Source organism: Ananas comosus, linkage group 6 (genome assembly GCF_001540865.1).
Source record: "Ananas comosus cultivar F153 linkage group 6, ASM154086v1, whole genome shotgun sequence".
Taxonomy (NCBI): domain Eukaryota; kingdom Viridiplantae; phylum Streptophyta; class Magnoliopsida; order Poales; family Bromeliaceae; genus Ananas; species Ananas comosus.
The window spans coordinates 11,053,493-11,070,134 of record NC_033626.1 but is presented as its reverse complement, the minus strand read 5'-3'; the positions used below and the strand labels follow the sequence as shown (position 1 = coordinate 11,070,134).

At 33.4% G+C, this 16,642-nt stretch overlaps 1 protein-coding gene across 3 annotated transcripts; it reads left to right on the top strand.

Annotated features, from left to right (window-relative positions):
- On the top strand, positions 8,687–16,642 carry LOC109711855 (MADS-box transcription factor 22-like). 3 transcript variants are annotated; one of them, XM_020235164.1, is made up of 10 exons: positions 8,715–8,830; positions 8,966–9,068; positions 9,179–9,417; positions 13,195–13,273; positions 14,594–14,655; positions 14,762–14,861; positions 14,946–14,987; positions 15,354–15,395; positions 15,496–15,641; positions 16,226–16,642. In XM_020235164.1, exons 3-10 carry the CDS (start codon positions 9,236–9,238, stop codon positions 16,248–16,250), a joined length of 678 nt encoding a protein of 225 aa, XP_020090753.1. In that variant the 5' UTR covers positions 8,715–8,830; positions 8,966–9,068; positions 9,179–9,235; the 3' UTR covers positions 16,251–16,642. The 3 variants fall into 3 exon arrangements, with proteins under 3 accessions (XP_020090754.1, XP_020090752.1, XP_020090753.1); XM_020235165.1 differs by lacking the exon at positions 8,966–9,068 and having other exon boundaries at positions 8,687–8,830; positions 15,505–15,641; XM_020235163.1 differs by lacking the exon at positions 8,966–9,068 and having other exon boundaries at positions 8,687–8,830.

The following is a 16,642-nucleotide window of genomic DNA, read 5'->3' as shown; positions in this document are numbered from 1 at the left end:
AAATTTATGTAAAGCAATAACCGTATCAGGTCAACATCTAAACTTTCTGAACCGAAAAGATACATAATTAAAAAGTTAATGTATCCAACAATCAGATAAATTTTTCAAAAGTTGCATGTGAGAAGGATCCAGCACCGATGACACCCACAATGCAGAGCTGAAGTACATTATAACCTAATCACTTACTAATCCAGTTGGTGAGTTTTTGTAATCCGACTGCAATAGCTTGCATATTATTCACAAAAGAATTCAACAAAATTCTACACATAGTGCAACACCAATCAAGACATACATTCCAAGAACGAACTGCAATAGATGAACATTAACAGAGACGAGCCACATTTTACGTAAAGATACTAGTTTTAACCAGAAATAGAAGAAATTTCTATGTATGTGGCTCAGAAGCTTCCATATTAGATGTGTGGCGAATTCAATGAGCAATCCATCATTACCTTCTTATAGAAATATTTAACCAAGGTATTGCCCAAGAGGTTCTCACAGCATCAGAACTTTGTATGACAAGACGAGTTTCTTTCTGGGGAGAGAAGCATGGCAGAAAAATTCTAGAATAAACTAATATGAAAAAGGTAGCATTACACCATAAATTAAACAATTGTAAATAGAAGTTGTTTAGCGAATTAAACAGGCACAAATATAGAAGTAAGGGAGCATATGTCTTCTGTTTCAGTAGCCAAGCGCATCAATTGTCGCTATATATTGCTGGGCTCATTAGATGACCAAGCTCAATCTTCGCATTGAGAAACGACAGAGCAAGGAAAAGCAAAAAGATGAGAGTAGAGAGGAAGATAAAAAGGTCTCCCGCAAAGGGACGATACTGAAACTGCTCTAACTATGCCCAATCAAGTTTGGTCTCTCTGAGGTCACATCTACTTCAACTAAACCAGATTTGTTCCCTCGGAGCAGAGCCCCATCCAGGAGATACATACAACTACAACTCCACGATTATTCACCAACTGGAAAGCTCCAAGGGCCTTTTGTCGAGTTTATGCCCAAAAAGATAGCCTAAATCCTCACAAGCCTTTCAGATTCTGAGATTCCTGACCATGCTTTATCTGTTTAGATTTCATCTAGTCAAGCCAAGACCTGGAATGTGGGACAATCATGTTAAAACTGCCCCCCAGAGATTCTTGAACTGATAAGCAATGATGCTATCTTCGTTTCTGTAGAATTTATGCCGATACCGACTGTAATCCCTTTAGAATCAACTAAAACTAGGAATGAATAGTGGTTGTAACCTATAACTACTACAAGCAGACTAAAGAAGCTTAGGATAATAGGCAAACACTTCCTTAGTTACTACAGTTCATCAGAATTCCATTTGGTTAATTTAATAAATCAACAAATCGTAGCTCTGAATCAAGTGCAGCACGTGTATCGGTAAAGTGTAGAAGATCGAATAAGATCAAGACAACACAGAAGATTAACATGAATGGGCAACACTGATAAATACTTATGAAACTATCGGAATCAAAGTAACATTGCCAATCCTCTCTGCTAAAGGGATCTGGCTGAGCCCTCGACTGACGTGAGAGATCTCTGGTCTAAACTTTCTGGTCTGAAAGATGCCAACCAGAGACTTTCTTTCCTCTCCATCCTCTCTGCTATCTGGTGGGTAGTCTGGACGGAAAGGAATGCTTTTATCTTTCGAGACTATGCCCCCAACCCTATCCGGTGCTTGGAACAGATAAAGCTTCTGCTGGCCACCTGGAATATCCCACGCTGAGTTTGTTTTTTTTCGTGGTTTCGTTCTCGCTTTTTTCTTTATTCTCCCCTTTGTCTTTGCCTTTGTTTTTCGCTTTTGTCGCTCTCTCCCTTACGGAGGCTCTCACTGTCTCCATTTTGTAAGCCTAATTCATCTCCCTAATGAATGAAGCGGGTAGCGTTTTATACGCTACCTATTTCTCAAAAAAAAAAAAAAAAAAAAAAAAACATTGCCAATCCAGGAGCAACTGCAACACAAAGCATTGAATTCCAACTTACCATCCAAATGTACGTGAGAGCCATTCTTGTTCATGAAAAGGTTTCCGTGACGCAAACTAATCAAACATCTTACTCACAACCAGAAATGAGAGCTAAGTATCAGCCTCCGCACCGCCCCCAAACCAACAACTAAAGCAAGTCAAACACTTATCTGCAAAATTCTACAATAAAATCAAGGCTAGAGTCCATCTACCCTAAACTAGACAAAGCCGACAACTCTTCAAAAAGCGAGAGTCTATCTCTAACCAAAAGCCTAAAACTATACGGCCAAAGCATACCAATTTGTTTACAAACTCTTTCTTTCGACAACAATATTCACATCCACCGGAAACACGCGTACCAACTTCATCATCCGAACAACCGCAAGGGACGTTCTTGTCATGAAAGGATTTCCACAACGACAATACATCAAGCATCTTATAGTCAGACAACGAGTTGGCTATCCGCCTCCGCGCAGCCGCCCGACCCAGTAACTGTACAGCAGCTGAAATATGCACAGCATGCAAAATTCTAGCCTGGGATCAATAATAATAATAATAATAATAATAATAATAATAAATAATAATGAATGCAATAATTATATTGCTACTGTGGTATCGTCAATCAATTAAATTATTTCTTTTAAATTCATCCGTTCTATATATTATTTTTCTTTCAAATAAAGGAATATCTGACTGATTATAATTATCTAGCATGATTGCTGTATACTAAAATTTTTTGTCTAAATTAGAGTGAAAGAGAATGAGGTGAATCCGTAATTTCAGAGGGGAATACCCGCTGTCCGCCGGCTCCGCTTTCGCCTCGTCTCAAGTTGGATCGGATGGTGGTACTTGGAGTGCAGATTTGTTGAGAAATTTCTTATCGAAATTTTATGGAGCGGTAAAGACTAATTTTAAAGTTTAATTATTTTACAACGAAACATGGGCTGAATTTTAAAAAAAAAAAAACTTCTAAAGTAATATGGTTGTGCCACATCAGCAAGATTATTGAAAAATTATATATGTTAATAGATATTTTAAATTATTATTATTATTTTTTTGAGAGATAGGTAGCACGTTACCCTTTGCCACTTGCTCTAAGGACGATCAGTTTAATTAAATTTATTTTAAAAAATATAAATAAATAGATAGTGTGTTATTGAGACAGTTTAATAGGGAATAATTTATTTTACTGTAAATCGTATACCTCTATTCAAATATAAAAATTTTATTGTCCAAAGTTCAGCATTGTACGCAATTTATAGTAGACTTGAGAAGATCCAATAAGCAAATATGAGGTAAATGTATTACTTGTTTTATGTGATTTTTTTAACGGCATAAATTAATTAATTAAAATTTTTTATATTATAGTACCAATGTATTAACAACTTATATGAAAAATGTTATCGGAGACAAATAGCATGTTGGAAAATTTTTCTGGTCTTGTAGTAAAATATTCTTGAAAATAATTCAAAATTTTAATTTTAATTTAAAAAAAAAATTAAAAAAAAATTAATAAGTACTATAGAGAAAATAATTAGAAAATATCTGTGGATTGAGACGTGCAGAGTATTGTTCTAGAAACAAAATTGCTCCTTTACGTGCGAGACTTATAAACATTATTTTCAGTGATACAACGTTCACATTCCATGCATCAATTGCGTGAAGGGTTAGAATAAAGATAAAGATAAAGTCAAAAATTAAGTGAATCAGGTGCCTAGATTGCGCGCGCCACCGCCCGCCTGACCCGACTTGTACTCGTGTGTTTAGGGTGTGTTTGGATCCTCGGAAAATCACTCCGAAAAATTTTTTTCCATTGAAAAAAAAGTTTTCTGTTGTTTGGTTACCTGTAAATTTTTTTTTTCAGAAAACTTGTTTTACATATTTTGGGAAAACAAAAGATTTTCGTTTTCCGCTCAAGACGAGTGGAAAATGAAAAACTCACCCTGAAAAATCGCGACGCATGGATATTTGAGCACGCAGTCCACGAGGTGAACTTCACATCGTGGACCGCGTGAGGGAGAGTCCACGTGACCCGTGGACTCTCTCCCTCATTCATTATGTGTGCGAGATATATATATATATACTAGTTGAGCGTACGTGCAAATGCACGTAATAATTATTTTAATTTATTTTAAATAGTATAGATAATATAGATATAGATAGATAGTATAAATATTATATTACAGATAGAGATAAAGAAGAATTAAACAAAAATTCACAGTAGATATTCTTCGATTGGCAAAAATTTGAATAAGCATAAATTTCTTTCTGTTGTAGAAATAAAGAGGAAATAACAGTTTGTTTAATTCTGTTATTTATTTTACGTAAAGAAAGAGGAATCAATTTTTTTTCCCGCTAAAAAATGGATCTGTCGACAGACCGAAATTTGAAATACGTGCTTATATATATATATATATATATAATAATTTATTTTATAGTACTAAATATAATATACTATTATGTAATATATTTATTATAATTTTAAATATATTTAATCTATATATAAAAATTATAATAATAATATATATAGTATATTATTTATTATATAATAATAATATATATAATAAAAAATATATTATATAAGTTTTCATCTACTTTTTCTTTTTTTTTCAATCAAATAACCATATCGAAAACTATTTTTCGCAATTTTACGTCAAACCAAACAGCCCCTTAGTCGAAAATATAACTCTAATTTTCTCCCAATCAACTAACTTAATAATAAAGGAGTATATAAATAACAATATTATACTTTTAGTTTTCAATGTGGAACTAAATCTCATATATGAAAATCTTAATTGCACTCTCAGGTAAGATTCATCAATTATATATTGGGCTGTCCAAGAGCCCCGACAAGTTTTACATCACCAAAAACCCAATAAAAATTAACATAGCAGGCCATAACAATTTGCCAATAAATTAGCAAACAAGATATAAAGGAAGAGCTAAGTAACTCATGAATGTTATATTTGACAGTTTACGAGAAATCCAAAAAAAAATTTCAATGATAAAAATATACCGGCCAATTTTATAAAATCGTAAAATTTTTTTCATAAATTATTAATGCATCGATCGTCAAACATTCGATGCACTTTTTGTTGTATTTATAAACTATTTAAAGCTCTCCACATAATATTTGTCGACATATGATAATGCAAAAGGACTTAGTGTTCTTTATTATTATTAGGGCTTTTTTTTTTGCAAACGTCCTCCTGAAACAATTTTATTTTAAAATTAGTTTTAATAAATTTATAATTACAAAAATAGTCCTATTTCTGCCACACAGGCGCGACGCAAGTGCCACATGGGCGCGTTCCATATTTATATTCATCTTCTTCTCCTTTTCAAAAATCCGAATTCGAACCCGAAAATCAAATTAAAATCCGAATCTGGATCCGAATCCGGTGGGTTTTAAAAATTCATACTCATATCCATACCTAACTAAAAACCCGAAATCCGAACCCGAACCCGAACCTGGCAGGTTTTAGAAATCCATACAATTTGATGAAGATTTAAGGGATAAAAATTATTAAATATTTTATATATTGTATAAATAAATAAAAATAAATTATGTATATAAATAATTTATTCGAGTTTGGATTCGGATAATATTTCGGGTATCTATACCCATTGACATCCCTACCCCCTATTTCTCTTTTCGATATTTATATTACAAAAAATACATATATTTGTATTTTCTCTAGACAGGGTAAACTATTTATCGTATTTGGATACGGTGAATGGTTCACCGCGTTCAACTTAACACCCTAACCTAGCCCCGCTCACGTGGCGCTGACGTGACGTCTGCGTGGCAGAATGAGGGCCAAAAGTGCAAATATAAATTTGCTGAAACTATTTTTAAAATAAATTTATATTAGGGGGCTAAATGCAAAAAAAAAAACCCTTATTATTAGTATTTTAGATGTGTTGTACCTAGTTGTTCCTATTACGTCATACAAATTTATGTAGATCCAACAAAGAATAATAATCAACTTTAAACTAAATATAAGTGTAATAATAAAATATTATTTATACACCATTATGCAAGATGACAATATTCTACTGAGTATGTGCTAATTCCATATATTTGCTAATTCCATATAGAATATCTGAATATATTGAATTACTATACTATAAATAGAAGAAGAATGGTATGTATTATTATACACTTTTTAAGTTTTTGGATCAATATGACTAGCATCATCAAATAGTGAAATCCAAGCACCCAAAAATTAAGAAAATTTATTGAACGCATTATTCCTCTACTATTTATTGTATATCCAGCTCTAGATCAAACATGGTCTTAGAAACATGGAAGAGCAAGATATTTTTGTTCACCTAGAATAATGCACGACAAAAGTACGGTACGAAATTTATATGAAATTAATTTGAAACTAATTTTGAAAATTTGGACAAACATTGGACTACTAAACATGAAAACTATAAAATAATACTATAATAACTACGGTCACACTTACACCATATTATAAGTAATAAGCGAATCATATATTTTTTTATTAATAATGATAGATCAAATAAATTCAAAAAATAATTTTATTAATTTAAAATATTATTTTAATAATATAAAAGGTACATTCTAGATTTTTTTTTTTTCAAAAGCCGTCCTTTTTCCGTCCACCTGCCGTTGACGCCGCGTAACCATCTCTACTGCTGTACAAGCGGCTCAACGGAATGGTAAAAGTCATGAGAGAGAGAGAGAGAGAGAGAGAGGGACTATTTCTTATGTACTTAGACCATCTCAAAGTTTAATTTTCATGTATTATTTATATAAAATTTTAATATTTTCAAATATATTTTTTTAGTTTATTACCGTTAAAGTACTGTTTATTTTATAAATAAAATGATCCTTTTGCCAACATAAATATATCTTTCTAAATTCCAACTATTAATTGAAAAGGGGTAAAAAAAGCCAATTCATCTTATTAACTAATTAGGGTGCGTTTAGTTCGCGCTATCTTTTAAAAATTTCTAGTAATCCAATGAGAATAAAAAAATATGACGGTGTTTGGTTAAACGCACTAAGTAATCTAGTTGGTAATATTGGATTCACTTAGAAATAAGATTCATCCCAAAATACTAATCTCATTCCCTTGAGGGAGGATGGGTATTTTCATATTAATGGATTGGGGTAATCATAATATGTCTAATATCTTTCTTTTTTTCTACCCGCCGGTTAATTGATATTATTTTTCGTTACACTCTAACCTTATATCTCTCTCTAAACTTATTTTTCTCTCTAAAATTCAACTTTTTTTCTCTCTCTAAACTAAGCTTTCTCTCTCTCCCTTTCTAAAATTTCAACTCTCTCACTCTCTCTAATTTCGACTATATTTTTCTTTCTATTTTTTTAATTATGCTCTCTCTCTCTAACTTATACTCTCTCTCCCATTTTTATAAAAAGATGTTGAAACTTTTGGTAACATTATCTAAAATTAATTAATTAAATAAATTAATTAATTGTATATTTTTTGTAATATTAAATAACATGGCTAATTAATATTACCGTGCGAACCAAACATAGGAAGAATAGGAATAAGATTCTCGGATATCTTTTATTCCTAGTAATCTTTCATAATGCGAATCAAACGCACCCTTAGGGTTAAGTATTTTACCTATGTTAGCTAATTTTCTAATGGATCCTAACGGTAGGAATATATTTGAAAACATCTAGATTTTTGTAGAAACAATATATAAAAGTTGACCTTTGTAGGAATATATTTGTAATTTACTATATTTAGAGGGATCTATATGAAATCAACCTAAAAAAATAATAGGCTTTTGGATGAAAGGGCATGAGATCTACATCAACTTTTTAGGTGTACAAATTACATTTCCAAGTATGCTTATTATCTGATTTTTAGCTTATAAAACTTATAAATAATTGTTATTTAATAACTTTTTTAGTAAGTAAAAATAAAAAAATAGTAATTAGTGACAAATAGAGTAATTAAAATTTAATAAAATTTTCGGCTTAACGTGCTTGACAAACTCAAATTAAAAAAGAAGTTCGGCAATTATAAAGTTGCGCTAGTCATTTTAAAATGCCCTGTACGTAAAGAGCGAGGGACTGTATTCTTAATAATTTTTTAGTCTAATTACAAAATTAGTTCTTATTAACCTTTATTCAAATTTTTTTATTTTACTTCCTGTACTATTAATTTTTACGATCAAAGATCTCCAATATTTCATTTCAATGTATGATCTCCAATATTTCATTTCAATTTTCATTGCGATGTTATCAACAAAAAATAAAAAAAATAAAAAAGTAAACTTCAAATACAACCTATGTGGTTTCACATTTTCTCGTTTTAGTATCCTGTGATTTAAGATGTATCCAGTTAGTACTCTATGATTTTATTTTTCTCTCTTCTTCGACTCTTCTATTAATATTTTATTAAATTATGTAAAAAAAAAACTTCAGATACTCGACCTAGGTTTATCGAATATTTACTTTAGTGCCCTTTAGTTTTAATTTTGCCACTGAATCAACAAAAAATTAATATAATGAGTATATTTTAAATCACAGTATACTAACATGAGAAAGTGTGAAACAACGGAGGTGGTATCTGAAGTTTTTCCAAAAAACAACAACAAAAAAAATCATCTGAGGCGGTCTATGAACTCGGTGCACCCAAACTTTGTTGGTGAAAGGGGGCAAAGGGAATAGTGATTGAGCGAGAGAGGGCGACGCTCCTCCTGGGCCTAGCCATAAAAAGGGGCGCATCTTCGACCCCCTCCACGCTCACACTTTTTCTCTCCCCTCCCCAATCCCACCCCATTGTTCTCCTCCTCCACTTCCTCAGAAACCCATTGGATCAAAGAAGCACGAGGTGAGCCAATAAATAAATAGTAAATAAATAAATGAATGAATGCATAAAATAATATTATTAATTATTCTACTCATCTCGAGTTCCAAACCCACTTTCCATTTCGATTGGTGACTTATTCCTTTTCTCTCACCCTAGAATGACCTAGGGCTTGCGATACGCCCCTGCTTAATTTGGAAACAAACCCCCAAAGGAGCTGCATCTATTTGCGCGCTCCTATTCTTTCCGCTCATATAATATAGTACCGGAGCCTCTCTCTATATTTTTGTATGTTTTATTTTTATATATATATATATATAAATATTTATTTATTTATTTGACATTTGGAAAATAAAAATGGGGGTTTTGAAGCTGCGGAGGAGCTGCAGGAGGAGGAGGAGAGGAGAAGGTATTATTATTATTACTATTATGGCGAGGGAGAAGATACAGATTCGGAAGATCGACAACACGACGGCGCGGCAGGTGACGTTCTCGAAGCGGCGGCGGGGGCTGTTCAAGAAGGCGGAGGAGCTCTCCATCCTCTGCGACGCCGAGGTCGCTCTCATCGTCTTCTCCTCCACCGGCAGGCTCTTCCACTTCTCCAGCTCCAGGTACTACTCCCACTACTACTACTACAGTATTGCTAATCGATGTTGCCCGTGATCCGGTTTCGTTTTCTGCATACGTTGGCTATCCAGTTTTGTAAGTTCTCGTCTTCCTCTAATCTCAAGATATAAAAATCCTCAAGCCTCTAAAAGTATTCTCGGTTTTCATCGTCGCCACTATTATTATATGCTGATATTATCATATTAATGCGTGCGGATTTGGTTTCTGGTTCCTGAGATTGATCTTTGTTACTGTTTGTGAGCGACCCGATGTATTTTGGTTGGCGTTGGTGTGATTAGGGTTTTGTTTAGGAGGGATGTTTTGTAAAATAATTGTGGGAATATCAGAATATGTTTGATCGCTGTGGAGAATAAATGGGTTTTGACGCCTTTTATTGGGGATGCCGCTAATTAAACAAGATGAAAATTTTTTTTTTTTTAAAAAGTGCAAGAAATAAAGCCGTCGATATAGGAAGTGCAAATTACTAGCGGGTTTTTATTTCTAGCTACAGATTAAACTGTCGATTATGAATTTGTGTTGTCGGTAATTGTTATTTCTTGTATTGGTTGTAGTGTAGGAAACGATTTGAAATGATCTATATAAATGAAGGAGATCTATTCGTACTTATTCTTCTCACAATATGAGAATGATTATCTTTTGCTGAGCATGTAAAGATATGAAGCTGCAGTAGTTATTCTTAACTTTGAATATGAGGAAGATCATGTTTCTTGTTAGTTTACATCGATTTTCTCTTCCTTGGAAAATAAAGAAGCTGAGTCCTCTCTACCTGTAAGCTGTTAGAAATCAGTAGATATATATATTGGCCTAGTTTGAAATATTCATTTTCCTTAATGTCTTGCTAGATACACATCTGAGAATCTATCACTCCAAGAAGCGCTAGGTGCGGTCATGATTAAGCAAGCATTAGAAAGTATCAAAGAGTCTTTAGAATGAATGTACCCGTGGGCGCTGCATCTGTACGCTTTAAATAAATTGATTGTTTATTTCTAACAGCTCAAGTTTTTGACATTAATGGTTAGCGCCAAAGATTTGATAGTCTGTACCGTCGTCAATGTGATAGTTGTAAATAAAGGCATAGTTGGACTGCAGAATATTGTGAAACGTATCAATTGGTTCGATTGTCTCCTTTGTGCAGACCAGATAATGATTGCTCAAGGAATCAAATTGTGAATGCTTAAGGTCCCTCATAAGTTGAGCAAGTGCACAAATATATGCTACCCTTTAATTAATCACCTCCTTAATTACTTATTTTCCCTAGAGATGCCTTTTGAAATAAAGATCGTGTTGACCTTTAATCCTTGTAAGGTGACAAAGGTTGAATCCAACCCAAAAACCTGATCGTCATGCGTTATAAAACATTTTAATTATAGTAATGCTTATTCCTTTTTTCATGCAATCTTTTGGATCATTTAAACTTAATGATGCACAATTATTTTCATGCTTTTCTGTAATTCATTAGCTTGTACCGGATTATTCTTATGCAAAATATGAGCTAAAATATTTTTTTACTCTATGCTCTCAAAATGAGCAGAATTTTTTCGTTATTTTAATAAATCCGAATCAACTCAGGTTCAATTTAAGAAATTTTATTTTGTTCCCATGCTTCAATCTTTCTAGTTGTATCTTTCTTTTTTTTTTAGAGAAAGGTAGTATGCTACCCGCTTCGTTTATTTTTTTAAAAAATAAACTTAGCTGGAAATGAATCAACTAGCATTCGAATTTGAAAGCTCGGGTACCAACCACCAAGCCCTTTGTCGCTTGCGCTAGGGACGGTCGGTATTCTAGTTGTATCTTAATCTTTTGCATTTTGTTGCATCCATACCCTCCTTTGCTGTATTGGCTTAAAAAATCTACAAAATTCGCCATATGAAAGTCCAAGAGAACTTAACAGTGTAGTTCAGTTGGTGATTGCATTATTGATAATTTTGTCCAACTTGATGGTGGAATTTTATTTTTAACAGTGTAGTTCAGTTGGTGATTGCATTATTGATAATTTTGTCCAACTTGATGGTGGAATTTTATTTTAAGTGCAGTACTATAACAAAATATTAAGATTAGGGATTTAAATGTAATAATTAAAAAAGCTTAGGGAACTCGTTCTCTCCCATAAGAAACCAATACAAACTAAATTGCAACCCATTTGTTAACCATTATATTTGCCTCTTGCTAACAGCAGCATCACTTGGGCAAAGACCTTATTCTGTATTTGGCTTTATCTATTCAACACAAAGCCAAAGAAGATCATAAAAAAGGTAAACACTAAAATAGTACCTCAATGTTAAGGGTTTAGTAGGAACAGAAGGGTCGTACGTATATACCTTCATTTATACTGTTATAGTCTCATAAATGGACTTGAATAGTGCAGCAAAATTAGCTTTTGGGCCACCTGATTCATTGCTATCTCTGCCTATATTATGACACAGCAATTGACACGTAAAATGAACCAATGTGAAGAAAATTGAAAGAAGCAAAATAAAAATAAGTTGGTCAGGAACTCGAGAAAGTTCAATGCCCAGTTTGTGTATTATGAGGGTTAGTATATGCATGTGTGTGTGTGCGCGCACATGCATATGCGTGCGAGGTAGTATCTAAAGATTGTCCATTTTCAGCAAATTTTGCACGAAGCGGGTTGCTATCAAGACTTAAACTTAAGCTGTACAGTTGCATGGCCATGTTCCACAAAGTAATGGCATACAAGTACGTAAATATATTTGCATAAACACACACACGCATGCACGTGTATATTCATGCATGGACACACATGCACACGCACACACAATGGCCTTACACATATATGTGTTATCTAGATAGTATTAACTATATATGAATTATACTATTTAGCCATCAAGCTGCTAGTTAAACAATCTTGCTAACAAAATTTTGTAAAGCTTTGATATTTGTAGAGCATAAATTTAGTAAACTCTTGCAAACCATTACATCCATTTTATTTTTTACTACTTGAAGCATTGCCAAAATCAATGTTTTTTAAAGTTACCAAACCTCTTGGCGACCTGGAAATGTCATATCGGTTTAATGATTATTGCTTTGACTCGGGCAACACGCGATTAATCAATAATAACATCATGTTGTAATAAGTATAGCATATTTACAATACACTGCAAATTATGACAACAATATCTAAAGTTTATAAGATTTCATAGAACTGTAAAAGGTAGTCAAAATTAATTAGATGTAGGCGTTTTATCGGGTAGCTTGTTAAGATTTGGATGGTTCTTGGCTATTAAACAAGCAATGGTTGAACCTGCTTAACTGCGCAGCTAAGTCCAGGCTGTAAACGCATATTGAAAAAACCTTCAAATCAAATGATTTCTTATTCCTAGCTGGATTAAATGCTTTGGGTCATAGTTAGTACTTAGTATTGTTGATCCATTTTAGGAAGTTTATAGTTTGCTTCTGATTGATTACAAAAGTTTCACATCTTCTTTCAGAGGTTTCACTGTAAAGAATGTAGTCCAACTGTGTAGTCCAACATATTCTACCACAAACATATATTTGCACCATATTACTTGCTCGCTTACCAAGTCGTGTAGTATCGTGCTTTACCAGGGCTTTAGAAATAATTTTCAAAACGAAAATACTATAAAATTTAAGGAATTACCATTATGAGTAACTTTATAGTTCATTTGAAAATACAGCTGTGTACTATATGTTCTCTCGAGCTTGGCTCCTTTTATTTGTGATGCTTTATTTTCTTTTATCTTTTTCTTTGTTAAAACATCTGTTCTCTTTTCATTGTCAAGTATGAAGGAGATCATCAAGAGGCACAGTATGCATTCAAAGAATTTACAGAAATCAGATCAGCCCACTCTTGACCTGAATGTAAGAACTTCCAACTTATCTTCTATATATATCTAGAGAGAGAGAGAGAGNGGGGGGGGGGGGGTTTAAGTATTCTAGTAGTAAATGGTTCTGTTTATTTTCGCATTATTTCCGACGATGAGGCATCCGAATCAATGAATGACACCATTTAACTTGATCTACATTATTTAAACTTCTTAGCTTTTGAATTTTATAGTTTTATGACAGTGTTTGTCTCGTATTCAAACTATCTCAAAATTGACAAATGTTAAGAGTCAATACAGTGAATTTAAGACCATTTGACCACTATATATAAATAATGTTTAGAAATTATGAAATTTAGTTTTTACAATATTCAAATAGTTTAGATCATATTTAATGATATTGATTATCGATTCGGATGTCCCATGATCGAAAACGACGTGCAAGAAACCGGTGTAGTTTATTTCTAGCAGTATTCTAGCGTTACTCATATAGAGCTAGCTAGAGTACTTCTAGTAGTAAAAGCGACACAATGTTCTAGCCTTACTTCTATAATACTTCTAGAAGTTTTCTAGCCTCTATCTCTATCTATATAGAGAGAGATAGAGAGTTCAGCGAGAATACTATTGATAGTAGTAAAGCAGTTGCTACTATCAACTTTCTGGCCCTTGGATCCATAATAGTACCACCACCAAAGCCTAAACCCAAAAAGTTGATAGTAGCAACTATTTTTCTAGTATTAATAGTATTCTAACCCAACTATATATTCTGATTTGACCTTGGCATATTACAGGGACACAATCTCAAATTAGGATATATAAGAATTTTGTTTGTTCTAGTCCATTTTATTTGTATGTATAGTTCAATTTGTACTTTCACTGTTTGATTTGAAAATGGAACAGGAAAAAAAAAAAATCTCTTAAAATGCACCTTTTATGTGCCAGTCAAGCCGTTTGCAATACTAGGTAAACCAAGAATACTATGGGAGATTTTTCACCTTCTTTTAAGACAAAGTCTATGTGTTCTTTTAGTAGTTTTATTCTAACTTTCATGGTTTGTTGCGAAGTTTCAAATAGCATTCTCCTTAAAGGCTTATCCGTAGACATATTTCAACTCTACTTCATCACACAGGCTGAAATTTCTTCTATACTTCTACACATAATTAACTTACTTCGTACTCTTTTATTAACTGATAGTCAACTACATTTAACTGCTATATAGTTAGCTGGATTTTTCCAAGCAGAGTTGTCATAAGTTAGATTCTTGTTGCAGATTGGGGAAGACAAAATTTTGCTGCTATTATTTACTAAATTTGATGAATGTACAAGATAAATTTGAGTATTTTCATCCATTTTTTAGATGGAGGATAGCAACTATGCTAGTTTGAGCAAACAAGTTGCAGAAACAAGCCTTCAACTGAGGTTTGTCATACATTGTGCTTGCTAAATCTTATGTTTAAGCTACATGTATTTACATAAATGCGTATATTGAAAAAGAAAAAAAAACAAATCTTTGATTTATTTTCAGACAAATGAGAGGAGAGGATCTTGAGGGGTTGACTGTTGAAGAGCTGCAGCTGCTAGAGAAGAAGCTTGAAGGAGGTCTGCACCGCGTCCTTGACATGAAGGTAGAATAATCAAGTCTCTCACTTCCTTATTTCTACTGGAAATTGCTTTAGTTTTAATGCATGTTTTCTGTCAATAAATTTCAGGAAGCAAAAATCATGGAACAGATCAGTGATCTCCGGAAAAAGGTTGGGAATGACATAGTGCTTTTCGTGCTTCACTTTTAGTTTGCAAATGCTTCACTTTTAGAGCAGGAGGGTGCACATTTAAGCCTCCAGAAATATAAACAATCTTTTGAAAACTAAAAAAGAGGAAAACAAGTAAAGTAAACCTGCTACTTGTTATATTTTTGTCGAAGGATTGCTAACTGCTCAGAGGTGTGGAGATTGAATAATTGCTCTTACAAGATTGGAAGAGATTTTAGCTCAAAACTGAGCAGTATAGCAAATTAGCAACACGTGGAAATGTGACAAAATCATAGAGATAAACATTGAAATTAAATAGCCTAAGTTACTTTCAATTCCTTTTCTTTTTTTTTTTAACTGTGGTTACAGGGGCTGGATTTAGTGGAAGAAAATACGCGGCTGAGACACCAAGTAAGATTTCGTTTATGCTCTTCGTTCATCCGAATTTATTTCTTCTGTCTTCTTCTCAACCTATGTGGTTGCATCAAATGAGCACATTCAAAATATGCAGATGCTCCAGGTATCCGGGGTTGGGATAAATCATTCTGAAAATGCTCTCGCTGAAGATGGGCTGTCCGCTGAATCAGTGATGACTGCATCACAGTCGGGGGGCTCGTTAGATTATGATGACAGTTCCGACACTTCTCTCAAGTTAGGGTAAGTTTATGCTTGTGGATATCCATTGTTTTATTAGACTTGATCTTCATGGATCTTGGGGTTCTCGCAAAACCTAATGCTGCTTCTCATAACAAGACAAAATCCACGTGCTATTTCACACTAATGTAAGATTTAGTCAACCCCTTTCTCGATAGGGGCATCGCCTACAAACTTACAAGGTCCTTTCTATGTTTGTTCACCGACTTGTCTCTGAAACTTATGGAAATGCTAAAGCTTGTCATGCACCGAAACTATTGGAATTAACGATCTCTGTAAGACATGCCAATTTCACCTAGATCGATATACGATCTGCACTACACAAGTTGCCAATTGTCGAGGCCTGTAATTTGTCGATGTTCGACGTGTCTACAATTTGTGGCCGAAGGATAAAATCTTAGTTCTGCAGATGGTTTGATGGTACAATTCGAGCCGGTGAATATCATTTTAGTTGATTATCTCAACAGAGTATCCTTGTCTATGATCTTGAATATGTTTTTTATTATATTAATATTAACCCATCTTAAATGTGGTTACGAAAAAAAAGACAAGAGAAGCCATATTTTGACTGTCTCTACCTTGTTCAGGTTGGCTTGTTGCAGCTGGAAATGATGTGGACTAAGTTTGAGAAGAAATGAGGACTACAAATAATGCAGAAAAAATTGAGAAGCCTGAGAGGTTAGCTGAGGCCATCCTAATGGCTTAACAATTATGATGCTTCATCCTTTGTATCGCCAAACTATGCACATCAACAAATGCTGGTTCTCTTTATTGAAGATACTTTAGAACATGTGAGTATTATACTATCAGGATCATATTGTAACTCTATGTCCTTTGTACACTTTGCTAGTACTTGATGTGTTTTGCTTTTCATCATCTCTGGTATCCTCCTTTTTCTAAGAATTTTATGTTTGCTTCTCGTTTTATTTTTTTGGCCAGCGCTATGATGTTTTAGAAAAATTGTACTATTGGTTGCTGGACTTTTAAGCCAAAGCTTTACTTTA